We start from the raw sequence: 20,378 nt of genomic DNA on the forward strand, positions 1-20,378 counted from the left end.
TCACTAACAGGATGCCAAGCTATGTGTTCTTCTGGTGTAGCTGTTGACAACAACAGCTAGAGTCAATGACTCTGTTGTGCTTGGGTGCAGTAAAGCACCAACTTTATCCACTCATTGCCTTTTGGCAAATAAGAGCTATGCTGTTGATCCTATGTGAATTGGATTATATATACTCCACAAGGTTTACAACAGTGAGATTGGCTATGGGTGGAATCTATGATCCTTGAAACTGTGTACTTTGTCCAGCATGTGCAGTGGGCTAATGAAAATTTGGTGAGAAAATAAGATGTCAGTGAAAGACATTTTAAAAATCTTCAGTATCTTCAAGATTCTTAGAATAATAAATTGACATATCCTGGTGTTTTTCAGCCCACTCAAACTGTAATGCCTGGTCAGGTAATGCGAGTTACAACCGGTGCTCCAATACCCTGTGGTGCTGATGCTGTGGTGCAAGTCGAAGACACAGAACTGATCAGGGAATCAGATGATGTGAGTGATAACTAAAATGTTTGTTCTTAGTGTTAGCCAGTGTGGTGTAGTGGTTTAAGTATCAGACTAAAACTCTGGAGACGAGGGTTCGAATCCCAGTTTAGCCATGAAAATCCACTGAGTGACCGTGAGCAAGTCACACTCTTTCAGCCTCAGAAGATGGCAAAGCAAACCCCTCTGAACAAATCTTGCAAAGAAAACCCATACCAGATTAACCTTAGGATCACCATATGACAGAAATGACTTGAAGGCACAGAACAACAAAAGCATGACTTCAAGTAATCATTTGGCAGATTATGACCTGAAGCAAGCGTGAGTTGATGCATTAATTGCTGAATGGTCATTGAACACCTGTGTATATCCACTGATTCAATGGATCTGTTCCATGTGGGACTAGCAAAAGTCCATGTTTAATTTATTCTGGCATTTGTCTTCATTGGCATTAGAACACATTAGGAGTGATGGAAGAAAAAAGGAAACGACATTTGGGGCATTTAAAAGAAACATAGAGTTCTAGAGATGCACATTTCAAACTCATACTACACCCCTGCTGAAACAGTTTCACTGACTGCCAGTTTGTTTCCAGACACAGTTCAAAATGCTGGTTGTTGTCCAAGCTATTTGGCATAGTATATTTCCCTATAAGCCAAACTAGGCTTTGGGTTCTTCAGAAGATGTCATTCTCTTAGTTCCACCCCCACTGCAAGCACAGTTAGTGGGCACATGAGTGAGGGCCCTCTCAGTGGCTGCCCCTAGACTCTTGAATTCTTGTCCCAGAGAAGCCAGAATGGCACCCTCTTTATTGTCCTTCCAGCAGCAGGCTAAAACCTTTTTTTTTCCAGACAAGCTTTTAAAACAGAATGTTTTCAAACAACGGGCTAGGGGATGTTCTGTTGTTTTAATGTTCTGTTGTTCTAACTGAACTGTTTAAGAACTTTTAAAATCTTTTTTATTGTATTTCATTTTTTTTTATTCACTGACTGGTTTTAATGCTGCAAATAGTTCAATTCTATTTTAATGCCCTCTTTCTATGTCTTAATTGTATTGTTCTTAAATTGTGAACTGCTTAGAGTCCCAATTTTGAGGAAAAGGCAGGAGGAGGATGATCGTGATGATCATGATGATTTAATTATGTCTTTCTTCAGAATACTAACAAAAAAATGTAGATGATTACCACAAACCTAAGCATTCTCATTACATTAGATTGCTTTTAAAAATGGCCTTTGGGGATTTTGCATCATGTACATGCTTTTGAAACTGATTTGACAATTAAGCTAGGCCAGTCTATAGGCCAAATGTTCATCTCCAGATTCTCCCCAGGGTAGATGCCCACATGAACACTTCATCTAAGTTACTGGAGATTATCGCACACAACTATCCCCAACGGGATAGACACAGGTTTAACTGTCAGTGCTGGATTCTACCACATTCCCGTGTGGCTGGGCAGCCCATATGCAAACCACAGCTTTTCAAGCTTCTCCCGTAGCTTTTCAAGAATGAGATTTTCCCTTTCTTGAAAAGCTCCGGGAGAAGCTTGAAAAGCTGCGGATTGCATACAGGCTACTTACGGCCCAGCCACAGGGAAATATGGTTAGATCTGTCACTGACGGTTCAATGCATATCTATCCCGTCAGGGATATTTGCATGCGATAATCTCCTCAGTCTGTTCCATCCTACTGACCCCTCCAACTGAAAAGCTGAGGAAACTCAGGAAAAGAGAAAGTCAGGATGCAAATCTCTTTCTCCACTCCCATTGATTAGTGAACAAAGGTCACATCTGTGATTCTGCCCACTTTGCCCCTCTTACTTCTGGTTCTAATACCCACTGCTAGAATGTGGAGTCTGATGGGGTTTGACCAAGGTAATGCAGACCTTGACAGGAAGAAGGTATCTTATCCCTGATATAAACAGTTCAAAATAAGCCTAAGGATTTTAGAAGAATTAGGGGGGATGCAGATGGACAGAAAGGGACGGCCAGACGCTGCCCCTTTCTGCCCCGGCTGGAGGCTGCAGCAGACAAACGCTGCAGCCTCCACGAGGCTTAAAAAGAACCCGCTCCTAGTGGGTTCTTTGGGGTGCCATTGGTGCGCTCACGCGCAATGATGACATCTATGCAATGCACGCTATTTGGATGCTACACTGTGCGGATGTCATTGTTGAACACCCCATATAAATGGTGGTATGCCAAGATGGCGGCCGCAGCGCACGGTAGGGCTCAGAAGCGTGCGGATGCTCCGCTATCCCGAGCCCTACTTTTGTCCCCAGGCCGACGCAAAGTGCCGGTCTATACTGGGTCTTAGTTGGTATCCCAGAAAAAAGTGAGACGAGAAGAGAGATCCTCAATGGACCTTATTTTTAGTACTGTAATAGTTTTATTAAGTTTTAATGCTCATTTTTGTATGTTTTTAATTGTATTGTTCTTTTAAATCATGAACTGTTGGGGTCCCAATTTTGGGGGAAAGTAGGATATTGAATCATCATCATGATCATCATCACTGAGCACTTATGAATCTTGATCTTATTTCTCTAACCCCTTTCTTTTCTTGATAATTCCTATTATAGTGCTGAATTTTGTTGCTGCTTCTAAAAAGTAAATAAAGAAGATATACAATAATATATATGTTATTTGTCTCTGGTGTAAAAAAGTAAAGATCTACGAAAGGATTTTAGATCTTTAGAAATTTTGGCTATGTTTAATCATATTACCTTTACTCTGTGATAAGATCTTTTGTAACATAAATAGACATAAACAGATGTTCCCCAGCATGTTGATGCGTACAGATGTTACAAGCAGCTAATTGCTCACCATATTAAAGATTGTTTTTTACTAGCCAAAATATATGATGCAAATGTAAATAAGATGTTACCTGTTTACCATTATTGTTAAATACAGGGCACTGAAGAACTTGAGGTACGCATTCTGGTGCAGGCTCGACCAGGTCAAGATATCAGGTCAGTTAACTGCTTGTCTTCACAGCTGCATAATGGTTTAAAAAGCAGAAACAAAACAGGAGCCAATTCAGTCTCCATTTAATATAAACAGCTTTTGAAAATAATTGTTCCTTGTTGACAATTGTTCTCCTGACTTGAATCCATTTTTTCCCTTTTTTCCGGATGCATGTTCAGACCTATAGGACATGATATTAAAAGAGGTGAATGTGTGCTGGCCAAAGGAACTCACATGGGTCCATCAGAGATAGGCCTCCTAGCAACTGTTGGAGTAACAGAAGTGGAAGTTAACAAGTTTCCAGTGGTTGCAGTAATGTCCACAGGGAATGAAGTAAGGAGCTATCTACTAATCTGACTTCTACATTTTCTGCAAGCATGGTAGTTGGTTGTATTTTGACATTTTCCACCATCAGTTGTGGGCTGTTTTCATGATTAATGATATTTAAAAAGAAAAGCAATAAAAGAAGGATTCTGTACAAATGATGCATTGCAACATTAAGTGTGTACTTTGGTACAAGACAAAATGTTCACCACCACCTCAAGAGTCTAAAATAATGGGGAACCATATCTGGTTTAAGGGTCATATTATCTCCTAGATACTTCCCAGAGCCAGGTGATTTCAATGAGTTTTTTAATTAAAAAAAAATAAACTCTAAGCAATTTTTTTAAAGTCTAGAAATGCTGCCCCCTGAGATAATCTTTGCCCCTGAGGGCAGTCATTTTTATTAGACAGAGAGAGGCAGCAAACAGACCCAAAACCAGGAGTGAGAGATTATTAGTCTTAAGGAATCGCTTATCTTCTGGTACCATTCCAAGCAGACAGATTCCCTCAGTAGATTGGACCGTCCCCTCCATTGCTGATAACAGTACCTTTTCATGTGGGACTAATTTTCCTTTTTCCATACAGAGAGAAAGAGAGGGGGGGTGATCACTATCTGCTTGGGGGGGGAAACATGCCAGAAGATAGTGTTTGTTCTGTGTGTTTCTCTTGCTACATAGAGAGAAAGAGAAAGGAATAATACAGAGAAAGCTACTGATACTAGCAGTAGAGTGCAGGGGAACGCTTTCAGGAAAAGTCTCATCCCAGGCCATAGAACAGATGTTCCCCAGCATGTTGATTCTTGCAGATGTTACAAGCTGCTAATTGCTCACCATATTAAAGATTGTTTTTATACTAGCCAAAATTTTTCTTTCATATACAAGGTCCAATTAATATGATGAAGTAATTACTTTGGCCCACTTTGCAAATAGTACTAAATCATGTTTTAGCACCACCAGGAATAAACCAAAGCAAGACTCAGGATCACACATTTTGTCCCTCTCCTTTCTGTCTCTGCTGCTAGGAAATGAACTTCAACAACAGTTACCTTCAGTTTCGCTGAAACTCAGATTGCCAGTAAATGCAAACTCGTATTTATCACAAATTCTAGTTAATTTAAAAAGTCAGATTCAAACATCAAAATGGTGAAGGACCTGGAAACCATGCCTTATGAGGAAAGGCTTAGGAAGCTGGGTATGTTTATCCTGGAAAAGAGATAGTTAAGAAGTGGTATGAAAGCCCTGTTTAAGTATTTGAAGGGGTGTCACATTGAGGATGGAGCAAGCTTGTTTTCTGCAGCTCCAGAGACTAGAACATGGAAGAATGGATGCAAGCTCCAGGAAAAGAGATTCCACCTCAAAATAAGGAGGAACATATTGACAGTAAGGGCTGTTCGATAGTGGAACACACTCCCTCAGAGTGTAGTCTCCTTCCTTAGAGGTCTTTAAACAGAGGCTGGATGGCCATCTGTCAGGGATGCTTTGATTGTGAATTCCTGCATGGCAGTATGGGGTTGGACTGGATGGTCCAGTCTCTTCCAATTCTGTGATTCTATGGTTTTCGGCTGCAGTTGACTTCTTCTGAAATTGTGAACATTTTGTCTTCTGGTTTTACAGCTATTGAATCCAGAAGATGACTTGTTACCAGGAAAGATCAGAGACAGTAATCGTTCAACTCTTCTAGCAACAATTCAAGAACATGGGTATCCAACAATCAATTTGGGGATTGTGGGAGATAAGTATGTACTGCTTGTTAACAGCTCTTTGTTTAATTCACCATAATATGATTAGTTTTGAATGTCTTGACAATAATGTCCCCTTTCGTCTTGTGAAGCACGGATGATTGCCTGTTGTGTTGTTGCTGCTGCTGTTGTAACTGAAAAGCATTGTTGGCTGTAGTTGAACAATTAGTTCAACATGTAGCAGTTTTAGCCTTTTATGAATAGAGGTTCTTTTGTTACTACAGATCTTCCCAATTGGCATCTTTATGGTTGTTAGATCTGAATACATGAGAAAATTCAACTTCTTCTTTATGAAATGTTCGTTTGCTTGTTTTTAAATAAATCTTCATCACTGCAACTTGGGCTAATAGGCAATAAAATGAATTGAAAAGCCCCACAAGGCTTCACACATGAATGACTGAACACAAGAACCTTAAGAATTCCTGTTCCATACTGGTCATAGGATCTGCTGATCATTATTGTTTTAGTCTTGCTCAAATCCAGTTTACTGGATGTCCTCATCTACTGCAACCATCACTAGACTCTGGCAAAGGCTCAGAGTCAGCAACCACAATTCTAAATTCAGATACTTTGCTTACTTTCTGGAGGAAGGGACTGCCTTTTGTGTGGAATGTGTGCTTCCAATTCAAGAGCTTTTCATGCTGGGAAAAATCAGCAGAATGAGCAGCAGCTGTTACTTGTATCATTTGTCTCCAAGAAGAAAGTAGCAAGGACATAGCCGGGGGGGGGTCTTTGGGGTCTGGACCCCCCCCCCTTCCATTAGATAAAATGAATGGTGCATGCCACCACGCCGCGGCACCCAAGCCCCATTATAATGGTGACAGTTAGTCTGGACCCCCCCTTCCCAAAATCCTGGCTACGTCCCAGAAAGTAGGCACAGGGACTAAGGGAGCTAGGAAGTAGTGGGCAGCAGGTTGTGCTCTTTTTTCCAGCATAAGACAATAGTACCCTTCAAGAACTGCCCACAGTTTGCTGAATTTTAGTATTTAGCTGGTGACCGTAATGGACAGTATCCAGAATCTGTGGAGAATGTCTATAATCTGTAGGGCAGTAGGCTACATTTTCCCTCAGGCACAAAGATCTCTTGTTGTAGCCTGAAAAAAATGTGTGTACTCTTCCTTTTGAGCCTCTTCATTTTGGTAAACTTGGGAAGACAATGGATTGTCTTTGTAGCTGCAATGTTTTTAAGCAAGCTCAATAAATTCTTTATTATTAATAACAAACCTCTTATTCATTGTCAGACCTCACAAGATATAGCAAGCTTTTAAAAATGTATTTATGACTGTTTCCATAAGTGTTAACCTAACTATAATTGGACCATCATTCATCTATTTGCTTCTTTAGTATTTATTGCATAGTAGAACCACTTTGTATTTCATTTGATCTGGATATATTGAACTGTTGTTATTGGTGTCTAGGGCTGCATATACACTGCAGAATTAATGCATCTTGACACCACTTTAACTGCCATAGCTCATAGAAGTCTGGGATTTGTAGTTTTGTGAGACATGTAGCTTTCTTTGTCAGAGAACTCTGATGCCACAACAAACACTTTAATGACAGTTAAAGTGGTGTCAGACTCCACTAATTCTGCAGTGTGGCAGCAGTCTAGGTCTCCTTGGAGATGGAAGCGGATGAGGTGTTATTGGAACAGACATTTACATTAATTTCCAAGTCCTGATCTATCTCTTCTGAAGCTGTCTCTGACTATTACATTGTCTCAACTTGTTTGCATGTGAAAATTTATCTCCACATGTATCCTAACTCTTAGAAATAGTAGTTTCCTCAATTTGAGTTTTTCCTAATTGTTAAATCTGATTTTAATCTAAAGTTATGTTCATTTTATAATGGAAGAAGAATATCTACAGATACTTTTTTTTTGGGGGGGGGGGATGATAAAATTCAAAAAGGACGCCTGTTGTTTCTTTATGATAGGAGATTACTCATTTTTTTCACATTAGTGGCAATTATTTTCTCACTGATTATACTGTGTCCATTATGATATACACAGACAGTAATCTTTCAGTGTGGAAATCTTCTTTATAAAACTATTATTGTTACCATAATAATACCTATATTTTTCCAAAAGTTTGAAGAGAGTTTAACTTTTTTTAAAAAAACATATAGTTTTTATTATATAAAGCAAGATAAAAACATGGAAACAGTGAAGAAAAACACTTAACAAATACAACTGTATATCACTCCTCTTGAAATGGTGAGGTCTGGATTTCACTGCATACGTCCAGGATGCTTTCCTTTCATTTTAAGGAGGACAGTTCAGGTTTGGAGAAATCCACATTCTCCTAAATATATAGATAATAAGAACAAACCTGGGCAGAATGTAATAGTTCGGTTCATGATTAAAGGCATTTGCTGTAGAACTGAGTGCCAGAATTAATGTAAAGCAAGACAATCAAGCCACATTTGTAGGAATGATCCCATAGCATCACAACCTCGCCAGCACTTGAAGGATACATTTCTCACCATTTTGGCTAGCTTTACAGGAGTCATGTACCATTTCTGAATTGTTTTTAGATTAGTTTTCCTGGTTAGTGCTGAGCAAAATTTAAAGGGGGGGGGGTGAGGACCATATTTTGTTCCCATTGTGATTAACAATTACAGGGTTTAAATCTGTTTCCCAAGCTGCCTTATGGATTTGGTTTTTGTCATAAGAGTTCTCATTTAAACAGGTATAGATCAAGGATGTTAATCCTTTATTGTTTTGAGAAGTGGGATTACATCAAAGAATTTATATATACCCACTTTCCTCCAGGTCAGCATTCTCTGAAGATGCCAGCCACAGATGCCGGCAAAACGTTAGGAATAAACTCTTATAGAACATGGCCACCAAGCCCAAAAAACCCACAAAAAACTAAAGAGAATTTATCTTTACAAAATCTAGGCATGTGTTTTTTCACCACTGTGGTTTTATCACTGATTAGGAATCAAATGTATATGTGTCATTTAGATACACAAATAGCATCATTACGAACACAATGCAGCAGCAAAGCAGAGAATTATTTTACCAAATATTTGCTCATCAAATATGTGCCTGGGATAGATTTATAATTCCCTACATTTAAATAGATTTTTAAAAAAAACAGATTAAATGTGGCATAAATACACACTCAATACAGTTCATTGTTATAAAATTTGTCTCTGTTTCTAGATATGCTGAATAAAAGCTAGGAAGAATAGCCAAAGTTATTATGCTTATGTCTTTGACTGCAAGCATGATGTAGGAGGAAGAATTTACTGCCATGGCTCATCCCCATGTACTTCTGCCTGCTTCTGGGGGGGCTGCCTGCTTCCCACAGCAAAAAAAAAATGTGTTTTTTTGCTTGAAAACAAAGTACATTGATGAAATGCACCTAGTTCTCCAGCCAAATCATAATTCAGTTGAAAACAGGACACGCACTTTCAGAGTGTACAAATGGAGAATGCGTTTTTAAAATTGGTCTGGTCATGATACTGGGCCACTACAGTATCTGTTGTCCATTATTTTTATTAACACACAAGCTAATTTTAAATGTAATCTTAAATTTTGTATGTAGTGTCTTGCACCCCCTTTGCCTTTTCCACATGTTAGTTATATTAAAATCTGGAATTGAAATTCATTCATTTAGCATTGTTACAACTTGATGTAACAGCCAAAATAATCAACCCTGTGAAGGTATAAAATGTTGTTACTGTGGCACAATATTTAAGTAAAAAATATTTAAATAAACAAACTGGCACTTGTTTGTTGCATAAATGTTCACACAAACACACATACCCAAGTCAACACTTGGTAGAAGAACTTTTGGCAGCAGTAAGTCTTCTTGGTAACTTTCTATCAAGTTTCTACATCTGGATCCAGCAATTTTTGCCTAATCTTAATGTCAAAAGTCTTCCAACTGGGTCCAAACCTAGTGAAAGTTATAATAGACACACTGGAATCATTGCTGAAAATTCATCACTCATATCTAATTTTAACCACTAATTTTGGTGTGTCTGCTCCCAAATATTTTATTTTATCATAGCTATACCCTATATTTTATCTAAATCTAAAACAAAATCCAACTAAAACTTTGTTTTATAGAACAAGCAATTGTCTTAAAAATCATATGGTTAAAACAGTATAAACACATTTGAGACATAACGGAAAATTATAAAAGCACAGTACACCACTTTCAAATACATGCCACTTTCAAAGTATCTATAGTACTAAATCTGATCCAAATCTCTCTCCCACTACACAGTTACAGCACTTTAATATCGCTTTTCTTGCCATGGCTCTGTCCTATGCCATCCTAAGATTTATAGTTTCCACTATGTGTTTAGAATTCTTTGCCAGAGAGCCTCTGTGCCTCAACAAAAAGCAAATCCCAGGATTCAGCATGATGTAGCCATAGCATTTAAAGAAATATCAAAGTGCTATACTGTACTTGTGCAGTAAGAAGGAAATGCCAGTGGAGGAGTGGGATAAGCTGCTACATTAAACACTGGATTACAGGTGCTAAAAATGGCAGACCCAAGTAGAATTCCCTTCCCGTAATGTGTTAGGGGAATGTCAAAAGCCAATATGGCATAGTGGTTTGAGTGTGCGACTATGATTCTGGAGACCAGGGTTTAAACTTCACTTGGTGATGAAAATCCACTGGGTGACTTTGGGCAAGACACATGCTCTCAGCCTCAGGGAAAGGCAATGGCAAAACTTCCTCTGAACAAATCTTGCCAAGAAAACCCCCACGATAGGGTCACCATAAGTCAGAAACTACTTGAAGGCACACAACAACAGTGTATTAACACAACTTGTCTATATATTTTCACCCTCAGCAGCAATCCTTTATCCAGCGTACAATCCACTCTTGCTTTTATTTTCTGCTCTTCCCCTTCTTCTACTGTCTGTAACAAAAACAACATTAGTCACAATATTTTCCTTCTGTAATTGTTTGTCAGCAAATGCACAAAACTGATCTGTTAATTTCAGGTCAAGACAAGAAAATTCTAGTGATACATTAAATCCTCTCTTCCCCTCAGTTCTTTTTTTCAAATTGTGAATATGTATGTGTCCCTAGGCATTTAGCATTTCTGAAGACAATAACCAATGCAATATCTGCATCAAAGACAAGCCGCCACTGTCTCCTTCAGGCTCTTTAATGGCTTCTGAGTACAGTACATGACTAATGTAGACAGGGCACTAATTTTGCCTTGTTGCTAAACTTGACCTCCTTAAATGGTGTAACGTAATTGCATTCAGTGCATTAATTTGTTTTGGAGAATGGTCGGCGTGAAGCATATTAACTGTATCTGAAAAAGAGTTAGAAGTGAACAGAAAGCAGTGCTTAGACTGAAGTTGTTAGAACTGAGCAACAAATTGTTCTAGACCAGGTGTGCCCAACTTGGAAGGAGGTAGGGGCCGAAATTAAGATCGGCTAAGGATGTTCGGGCCATCAACAGTTTTAGGTGAAATGTAGGACATTTAAGCAAAATATAGGGCATTAAAAACATGGGGGCATGACCAAATAAAAGCTGGAAGCAAAATGCAAATCCATACTACTTAGCCATGCTCAAAATAGAGGACATTGTGGAATCCCTCCTCCTGGACAGGAAGGCTAAGATGGGGGACATGTCTGGGAAAAGATGGGAAAGTCTAGTCACCCTGTCAGGGGACAAAGTGACTTGGCTTTGAGGTTTTGAGTGTTTCCATAACTTATTCTAGTTGAGCTGCAACACTGGCAGGATACAACTTCTGGCAGTGAAGCAGGCCCTTATTACCACACTGCCAGCACAAAACAACAACCACCCTGAAATATTTTTGCTTTCAAACAAGGCATGTTGGTAGTGGACGCTTTGCTTTTCAAGGTGAAATGGACTTTTGGGAACACAAATCCGATTAAAGCAAGGAGCATAATGCTCCTTGCATCTGGCCCACACATTATGCAGTGCTTACCTCTAGTCCACACCAAACTGACTGCTTTTTATAAGAGGACAAGGATTTTTTAACAACATTTTACATTGGAAGTGACTTTATTTTCATGATAAGTAGATTCCAGTCAGGAGATGAATGAATGAATGAATGAAATTTTATTTCTAGACCGCTATTCCTTGTAGATCACAGCGGTTTACAAAAACACCATCAAAACCAATGCATAGCCCAACAATACAAAAACCCACCCATACAATTTAAAAACAATACAAGGGAGGGCTTTTCTTCTTCAGGCAGGCAGTTGGAGCCAGCCTGCCTTTCTCCCCCCAAGATGGCGGCTGAAGGGAGGGCTTGTCTTCTTCAGGCAGGCAGTTGGAGCTCGCCTGCCTCTCTCCCCCCAAGATGGTGGCTGAAGGGAGGGCTGTACGTTTCCTTGTACAGTTCAAATAATCAGTCTTGATTAAATAAACAGCATCAGAAAATGTTGATCTTTACTTATCTCTTGTGAGTTACATTTCATTTTGATGCTTTATGCTTAAGTACACTAATACACGGTATAGATATGTATTAGCTACTTTTATGCCTCACAGATAGACTGTTTCGAAATGAACTGTAGACTCTTGTTCTCTGCCCAGGCTTTGCATATGCAGTTGTAATACAGTTCATTATAGCATAAAGTGGCTAAATTGCGGGAACCTCTTGCTCTTTGTGAGAAGTAAAATTTCCAAAAGCTTTCTTTTGCGCACTGAAACATAAGCTTATAAGAGTTCTGATTGGTATATTAGTAAGAGCCATTATGTTGTTTTGAAATAATAACAACTTGCAGTAATTGGGGAGAATCAGCTGGGTGAAAAGATTAGTTGAGAAGACGACACTATAAGTGATTCAGGGATTCCTTTTATGATCTATAGAGAATTGAGTTGGAACAGTGCTGTGATAATTCAGTCTCCAATGTTCAATCCTGTCATGCTGTTTTGCTTAATTTCAACTTCTTATTAACTGTGCATTTCAAAGTGATGATATAATAAGGGGGTTAACAGAGACGGTTGCTAGTTTTAATGAACAAGTTACGGAAAATTTTTCATAAGGGATCAAGAACTTGCATCAACAAAACTGAGTAGTCTAGCAGGGAGAGATATTAAAATGAAGGTCAAATAAAACATGACTGAAAATGCAGTTTAAAAAGCCCCTTCAGTGCATGTTGGCTTATTAGATGAGGACTTTTGAGGTGTTAATTTTAATCACATTGGTGCAGACCTCATGCTATCCGAGCTAGTAAACATGTGTCTGTACTATTTTGGACTCTAAGTGAGGATTATGGTTCCATGGTCCCTTTTTAACATAAAATCATACATATAGTTAATAAACATGTCATGGGAAGGACAAGGAGAACGCCTTTCTATGTGGAGAAGCATTTCATCTTTTCTTGCTATGGAGGAGAACTTAATCATCTGAGTCCCCACCTACAATCAGAAGTGACACAGCTGACAAATAGAAATAGTACTTCGGTGCAGCAAATTAACAGTATATGTGCCATGTAATATGTTAGGCACTGGCACTAGAATCATAGAATCATAGAGTTGGAAGAGACCACAAGGGCCATCCAGTCCAACCCCTGCCATGCAGGAAATCTAAATCAAAGCATCCCCGACAGATGGCCATCCAGCCCCTCTTTAAAAACCTCTAAAGAAGGAGATTCCTCTACACTCGGAAGGAGTTTGTTCCACTGTCAAACAGCCCTTACTGTCAGAAGTTCCTCTTAATGTTGAGGTGGAATCTCTTTTCCTGTAGCTTGCTTCCATTGTTCCGGGTCCTGTTCTCTGGAGCAGCAGAAAACAAGCTTGCTCCCTCCTCAATATGACATCCCTTCAAGTATTTAAACAGGGCTATCATATCACCTCTTAACCTTCTCTTCTCCAAGCTAAACATCCCCAGCTCCCTAAGTCGATCCTCATAGGACATGGTTTCCAGAACCTTCAATTTGTGGTCTACTTGGACTCCCAGATCCCTTTCATACATAGTCTCATTCAGTCAGGTGTCATCCATCATATATCTGTTCAATTCATTTTTCCACCCTAAGTGCTGTACCTTACATTTCTCTGTGTTTTAATTCATTTTGTTAGCTTTGGCCCAACTTTCTAATCTATTAAGGTCATTTTGAAGTTTGATCTTGTCCTCAGGGGTATTACCAACTCCTCCTAATTTGGTGTCATCTGCAAATTTGATAAGTATACCCCCAATTCTGTCATCCAAGTCACTGATAAAGATGTTGAACAGCACTGGGCCCAGGACAGACACTTTTCCAGCCAGCATACTATTTGCAGTATTGAGCATGTATTTTGACTTGTTTTTAATGCCACTTACATGAGCAGTAAGTAATCTGTTTGTAATCATTGTTCTCATTAAGAGCTATTATGTTTGATGTTAGTCTTAAAGGCAAAATCAAAGTTTAAAAAATCCATATGCAGGCGTATGACTGGAAGAAATATGACTTACAAGAAGAAAGACTAAAAATGTATTTTCAGTCAGAATCATAAGGAAGAGACGTTGGAGGCCCTGAGGTCCAATCTCCTGCTCCATGCAGGCTTTGAAATGAAGATTGCAACCATGTCCTCCTTCAAATATGGCTGTACAATCTCAGTTTAAATTCCCTTCCCCAGTGAAAAAGCCTACTAGCCCACTGGCTGAGGCAGATTGTGTTGTTGTTAAATAGCTTCATTTACTGTTAGAAAGTTTCTCCTCATAAGATCTTTCCTACCACTTTTCACCACTGGTTCTAGGTCTGCTCTTTGGATCATCATAGGATTTGGTTCCAGCCCCTTCAATTGATACCAAAACCCCTAGATGCTCAAGTCCAATTAAATGGTGTATTAAATGCTATTCTCAAGGACATCTAAGGGGGTGTGGGCCACACCAGGTGACACCCAAAGGGGTGACACCATTGTTCCCCAAAGATCTGCCTTTTGGTAGAAACAGACTGTGGCATTTGCCTACATCCCTTTAAAACACTGAAGAGATGGGGAGAGTTGGGTGCGGCTTTAAAAACATCACATCTTACCAAATGTTCACTTTAGCCATGTGAAACTATGTGTGTATAATTACGTTTAGGGTATGCATATAATACTATAATTTAAACGTATAGTTTTAATTTTGCTAGTTGTTTCTTTCACAACTATTACCATTACACTCAATGATACACAGGAATTACAATTATGAGCAACATTAGTACAAAAACAATCATTACTAAGGATGGTGTGGTATGAAAGGAGGTCAAGGGAGCTGACACTGAGTTACCGCACCAGGTTATGCCAACTCTAGTAATGCCATTGGGTCTCCCTTATATAAAATGGCAAAATCAACGTTTGCTTTTTGGATATTTTTTTAAAAATATTTTCAAGCCATGAGTGGTTGAATCCATGGATTAAGAGTCTTTGGATACAGATGGCCAACTGTAATATTCTCTTCTCTAGGCTATTATTAATGTTATTGTAGCAGGGTTTATTGGTTTCTTTATATGATTGCTTGAATGCATGTTAGTTAGACCACTGTCTGCTTCTTGGCAATCTTATCAACAAAGTAAGGATAGCAGAGTGGAACAATTAAATAAGTGCTCCAGTGGCATCCCTGAGGTTGGTGTCATCCAGTGTGGGGGAGGGCAAACTGCCTTGCCCTCCTCCCCAACTGCCCAGGCCACTGCAGCCTCCCTACCTAGAAAGGCCTTCAGGATCCAGCATGGCTGCAGCCAACCCAAACCCTGAAAGCAACGCCACCCCAGAAAGGCACTGGACCCTAAAGCTACTGAGTAGGGTAGCACTGTGGCCTCCAGAGGGCCCATTAAGGGTCCTATGTGGGTGTTGGGTGAGTAGGAAAGTGCTCTTTCTCACTAGCCCAGTAGCCATGCCAGTCGTTCCGGTGTACCGCCCCACCAGGTGGCACCCCCCTCTGGGGTGTCACCCCATGTGGTTCACACACCCCTAGTGATGCCACTGAAATGCTCCCATTCTTTGATTGGCAAAAGTATTAGAAATCATAATAGATTCAGACACAGACTAGCTGGAGGCTTAACATAGTGAGTCCAGTGTCAGAAAATTGTTCAAGCCAAAACCTTGCTTCCTTGTGAAAAGTGGAGATTTCTAATCATTCTGAGAAAACTTGATCCTGTGCTTACGTAGGAGCGTACATAATTCCTTGAGTAGTGCATTTCCCTTTCAAAGCAAATATTCTTGCCAGCAATAATTTGACTAAATGCAGTCAGAAGATACAGAGAATGATATATGGTTCATTGTTATCAATCTGCTGCTGCTTCATAAATCACAAAAAGCACCTGTTGAACAATCAGTAATATACTGTGGAAATGGACAGTTGAAGGTGATGTAGGGGAGCATTTGGATATTCTATAGATGGAATAGGCTTATCTCCACTTAATTGTTTCATTTCATTGTCAATGTCTCTGAATATCAAGATTACTTATCACATGGAAAATATAATATGTTCCTTGCCTTAGGGGGTGATTCATGCATCACCCTTCTGAAGAAGAACATATTTATTTGCATTCCCTGCATGTGTTTTGGACTACAAAAGAAGCATACCACCTCTGTTCTTTGCATGACCATTAGAGGCAGACAAAACTTTCTTGGGAAGCTTGAAGGGCCAGCTTACCCCTTGCTTTTATCTGTGATTCCTCAAGGAGGAGTGCTTTACTTAGCAGTTGCTACTCATCCATACCCAACAAAAGTTGCTGCCACAAAGAGGTAAACGGATCAAAATGTGGTAGCAACTTCACTGCCCCATAAGGGTAAGGAAAAACAAAAGGGTATTTGTGTTAATAGTTGTTCCAGCCCAATCTTTCTGCATGGAGGAGTGCACAAATGCATGTACAAATTCTTAATATTGCTCAAGGGGTTTTTAATATTGCTTAACCACTGTGTGGTTATGTCCGGAATTGCTGCCAGCAAACACACATATGCTGATAACAGAGTCTTTAGCCCAGTGACAGTAAAGCAGAACTTACACAGAAGTAGTCTGAATGCAGTTCAAGAAGACAAGCCGAGATCAGGATTCCAGAGATTCACCATGCCGAGAGTCAAGCCAAAGTCAGGATACCGGGAGACAGCGTGGTCAAACAGTCCGAGGTCAAAACAGCCAAGAGATAACACAGGTCCAGTCCAAGGTCAAGGTAACAAGAATCCAGATACTAGGAGCTAGTGCTAGCAGCAATCACACCGAGGGATCATGCAATAAACTCTAGCAACAAACTCAAGCCTCTCTCCCACTTAAATCAGGGAAACTCTCCCTCGAGCCACCTGAGGCTGGTTTGCTAATTGTCTTTCTGCAATCCTTCTAGATCTGCGCCTGCAAGCACTCTCGGCCCTCCTCTCTTGATAGGAAGGCACCTGCAGGCAAGCCTCGTCTCCAGAGTCACCACTAGGCTGTGGCACCATAGGAGGCCTCTCCTCAGCACTAGGACCTGGTTGGACCTCCTGCTCTGGGGCTGGGGAAGCACAGCTGGGACCTGGCAGAGTAGAACTAACACCTGGCGTAGCCTCAATCAGCCCTTGCTCTGGAGGAGGCTCATCCTCCTCCTCATCCTCTGAGAGCTCATCTTGGCTGGCCATGACAGGTTAGGATCCTGGTTCTTGGGTTCCAACACACCCCAGTATGACCATGCAAGAACATTATGTCTATATAAATAAAGGGCTGGGTAATTCCTAATAGTAATTTGTATGTACACTCAGCCCTTTATTTTTTTATCCACCAATTCAACTATCCATGGCTTCAAAATATACCAAAAAGAAATAAATTCCAGAAAGCAAACCTTTAAGGTGATATTTTATATAAGGAATACCATTTCACTATGCCAATGGGACTTGATCATCCACTAATTTTCATTTCCATGGGTGGTCCTGGAACCAAACCCCAGCATATACCAAGGGACCACTGTAATTCCTAATAGTTCATGTTGGGTTCCAAGAGATAAGAAAATGGGTAACAATTTCATTGCAGTGGAGAAAATAAAGAACTGTATTTTGGATCTGCAGTAACAGCAAACTCTTAGCTTTTACAGAGGGAGTGCAACTCCATTCAAGATAAGGTGCATCTGCAATTTCCAGAAATGATAATCACCAAGCCATAGGGCCTCCATCTTGTTGTGATTCAGGTTTGTGGCCTTCATTCATACTGTTACTGATTCTACACTAGCTCAGCATATTCATAGCCTCACTTGATTCAGAAAACCAGAAGTAGATTTGGGTGTCATCAGCATGTTCATGGCATCTCACTCCCATGATGACCTCACCCAGCAGCTTTGTATTGATGTTTAAAAGCATGGGGGATTAGAGGTATCTTTGCAGGATAAATTCATATGCCATGAATTTATGCAAAAAATACCTCATTGCCAGTTTCTGACATGGATTCCATAGGTAGGAATGAATCTACTACATCATCATGATTTTGATACCCAACCCTCTGAGTTTATCCAGTAAGATACCATGATCAAGTTCAAATAGTATCAGCAGTCTCACACAGACACCACCATAGCCTTTTTAGGGTAATTAAAGCCATTTTCAGTGCCCAGCCCAAGCCTGTAGTCAGCTTGAAATGAGTTTACATACACCGGACCAAAATGAAAAATAGAACTCTACTGAGTTGTTCGGGTAGAGTGCCCACATTAAAAGCTGGACTACGAGTTTTTCCCTTAATCATAACATTTGCTAATACAATTTGAATTTTGAAAGTGGAACTTTGCAGTTTTGTGCCTATAGAAGGGAAATCTGTGAGAAAATGATGACAGGTAATTCTGTCAGTGCAAATAACTGATCTTGGGGGGATTTTTCTTTCTTGCATATTGTATAACATACGATGAAATGAATGTAGTAAGGTACAAAATTCTCTCCCCTGCTCCCCCCCCCCCCCGGTAATGTACTGGAGTGACATCGACTTAAGGATTGAATTTTTATTTGACACTGGTGGAAAGACTCTCCTCCACTGTATTTGAGGGATGCTGGGGCGGCTGTATGGCAAACTCACCTCTAACAGAAGAAACTGTCCTCTGCAGCATCTGCTGCTTCAGGTGGTTGATTCACAGAATCTAATGTTCCTGCCCTTGTAATAAACTATATAACAAAGATGAAGACCAAGAAATCTCCATGTTTCAATGCTGGTGTATGCTTTGGGGATACACTTGGCAAAATGATCTTGGAAGTTCCCTGTGTTGAATAGGTGGTTACTTTGATAGTTGCAGATAGTTGCTTGCTTTTTTCCTCTGGGTTTCATACACAGTCACAGAGGGAGAAAGCAAACTGAGTGGAGAATCCAGTTTCATCTCCTTACACAAGTGACTGCTTAAATACTAGGGATGAGGGCAGATGAGCAGATAGCAAGGAACAACAAGGTCATGAGACAATGGGTTAGGCTCCAGCTAGGGGCCTACAGTCAGGATTCATGAACAGCTAAGCCTGTGCAGTTGCAGCTGGAAGCTGTGCTAGAGTAGGAAAGACAATCCAAGAATCCAGGTATGAGGACAAGAGTTCTTCTTTTCTTCTTAATAATTCCTATTTCTAACAACGCAAAATGAGCTGATGCCATTTATTTTTTGTAATTTATAATTAATTCTTGAAAGTAAGAGAATAAAGAAAATTTTTCTTTAGCCCTGAAATATATAAGGTTGTGATTGTTGTGGTTATGGTGGTGATCGTTATTTCTTCTTTCCATTCTTTTCTAACTGCGTCCTAAACTTATTCTGCAGACCATCAGCTTAATTTATTATAATGTGACATATAAGTTGATACAACCAAATGTTAATCTCACCATATCCAGAATCAGCCTGTAGTTTACAGCATGCTAAAGAGGTTCCATATATATACAGTGGGGCAAAAAAGTATTTAGTCAGCCACCAATTGTGCACGTTCTCCCACTTAAAAAGATTAGAGGTAGACCTCAACTATGAGAGACAAAATGAGAAAACAAATCCAGACAATCACTTTGTCTTGATTTGGAAAGTATTTATTTGCAAATTATGGTGGAAAATAAGTATTTGGTCACCATCAAACAAGCAAGATTTCTGGCTCTCACAGACTTGTAACTTCTTCTTTAAGAGGCTCCTCTGTCCTCCACTCATTACCTGTATTAATGGCACCCGTTTGAACCCTTTATCAGTATAAAAGACCCCTGTCCACAACCTCAAACAGTCACACTCCAAACTCCATTATGGTGAAGACCAAAGAGCTGTCGAAGGACACCAGAAACAACATTGTAGACCTGCACCAGGCTGGGAAGACTGAATCTGCAATAGGCGAGCAGCTTGGTGTGAAGAAATCAACTGTGGGAGCAATAATTAGAAAATGGAAGACATACAAGACCACTGATCAACGCCCTCGATCTGGGGCTCCACGCAAGATCTCACCCCGTGGGGTCAAAATGATCACAAGAATGGTGAGCAAAAATCCCAGAACCACACGGGGGGACCTAGTGAATGACCTGCGGAGAGCTAGGACCAACATAACAAAGGCTACCATCAGTAACACACTACGCCGCCAGGGACTCAGATCCTGCAGTGCCAGACGTGTCCCTCTGCTTAAGCCAGAACATGTCCAGGGACGTCTGAAGTTTGCTAGAGAGCATGTGGATGATCCAGAAGAGGATTGGGAGAATGTCATATGGTCAGATGAAACCAAAGTAGAACTGTTTGGTAGAAACACAACTTGTTGTGTTTGGAGGAGAGAGAATGCCGAGTTGAATCCAAAGAACACCATAGCTACTGTGAAGCATGGGGGTGGCAACATCATGCTTTGGGTCTGTTTCTCTGCAAAGGGACCAGGACAACTGATCCATGTACAGGAAAAAATGAATGGGCCATATCTTGTGAGATTTTGAGTGCAAACCTCCTTCCATCAGCAAGGGCATTGAAGATGAAACGTGGCTGGGACTTTCAGCATGACAACGATCCCAAGCACACTGCCTGGGCAATGAAA

The 20,378-nt window shown here is 40.2% G+C and overlaps 1 protein-coding gene across 15 annotated transcripts in view; it reads left to right on the plus strand.

The window, feature by feature from the left end:
• GPHN (gephyrin) overlaps nt 1-20,378 on the plus strand; it is a 411,497-nt gene that overhangs the window by 377,659 nt on the left and 13,460 nt on the right. For all 15 annotated transcript variants that reach the window (XM_089521676.1, XM_089521678.1, XM_089521679.1 and 12 more), the window contains 4 exons: nt 370-489; nt 3,383-3,441; nt 3,616-3,769; nt 5,374-5,495. In XM_089521676.1, coding sequence (XP_089377802.1) covers nt 370-489; nt 3,383-3,441; nt 3,616-3,769; nt 5,374-5,495 — 455 coding nt within the window. The remainder of the gene's footprint in view (nt 1-369; nt 490-3,382; nt 3,442-3,615; nt 3,770-5,373; nt 5,496-20,378) is intronic.

Source organism: Sceloporus occidentalis, unplaced genomic scaffold (assembly GCF_023333645.1).
Source record: "Sceloporus occidentalis isolate IW3139 unplaced genomic scaffold, rSceOcc1.0.p SCAF_4, whole genome shotgun sequence".
Taxonomy (NCBI): Eukaryota; Metazoa; Chordata; class Lepidosauria; order Squamata; family Phrynosomatidae; genus Sceloporus; species Sceloporus occidentalis.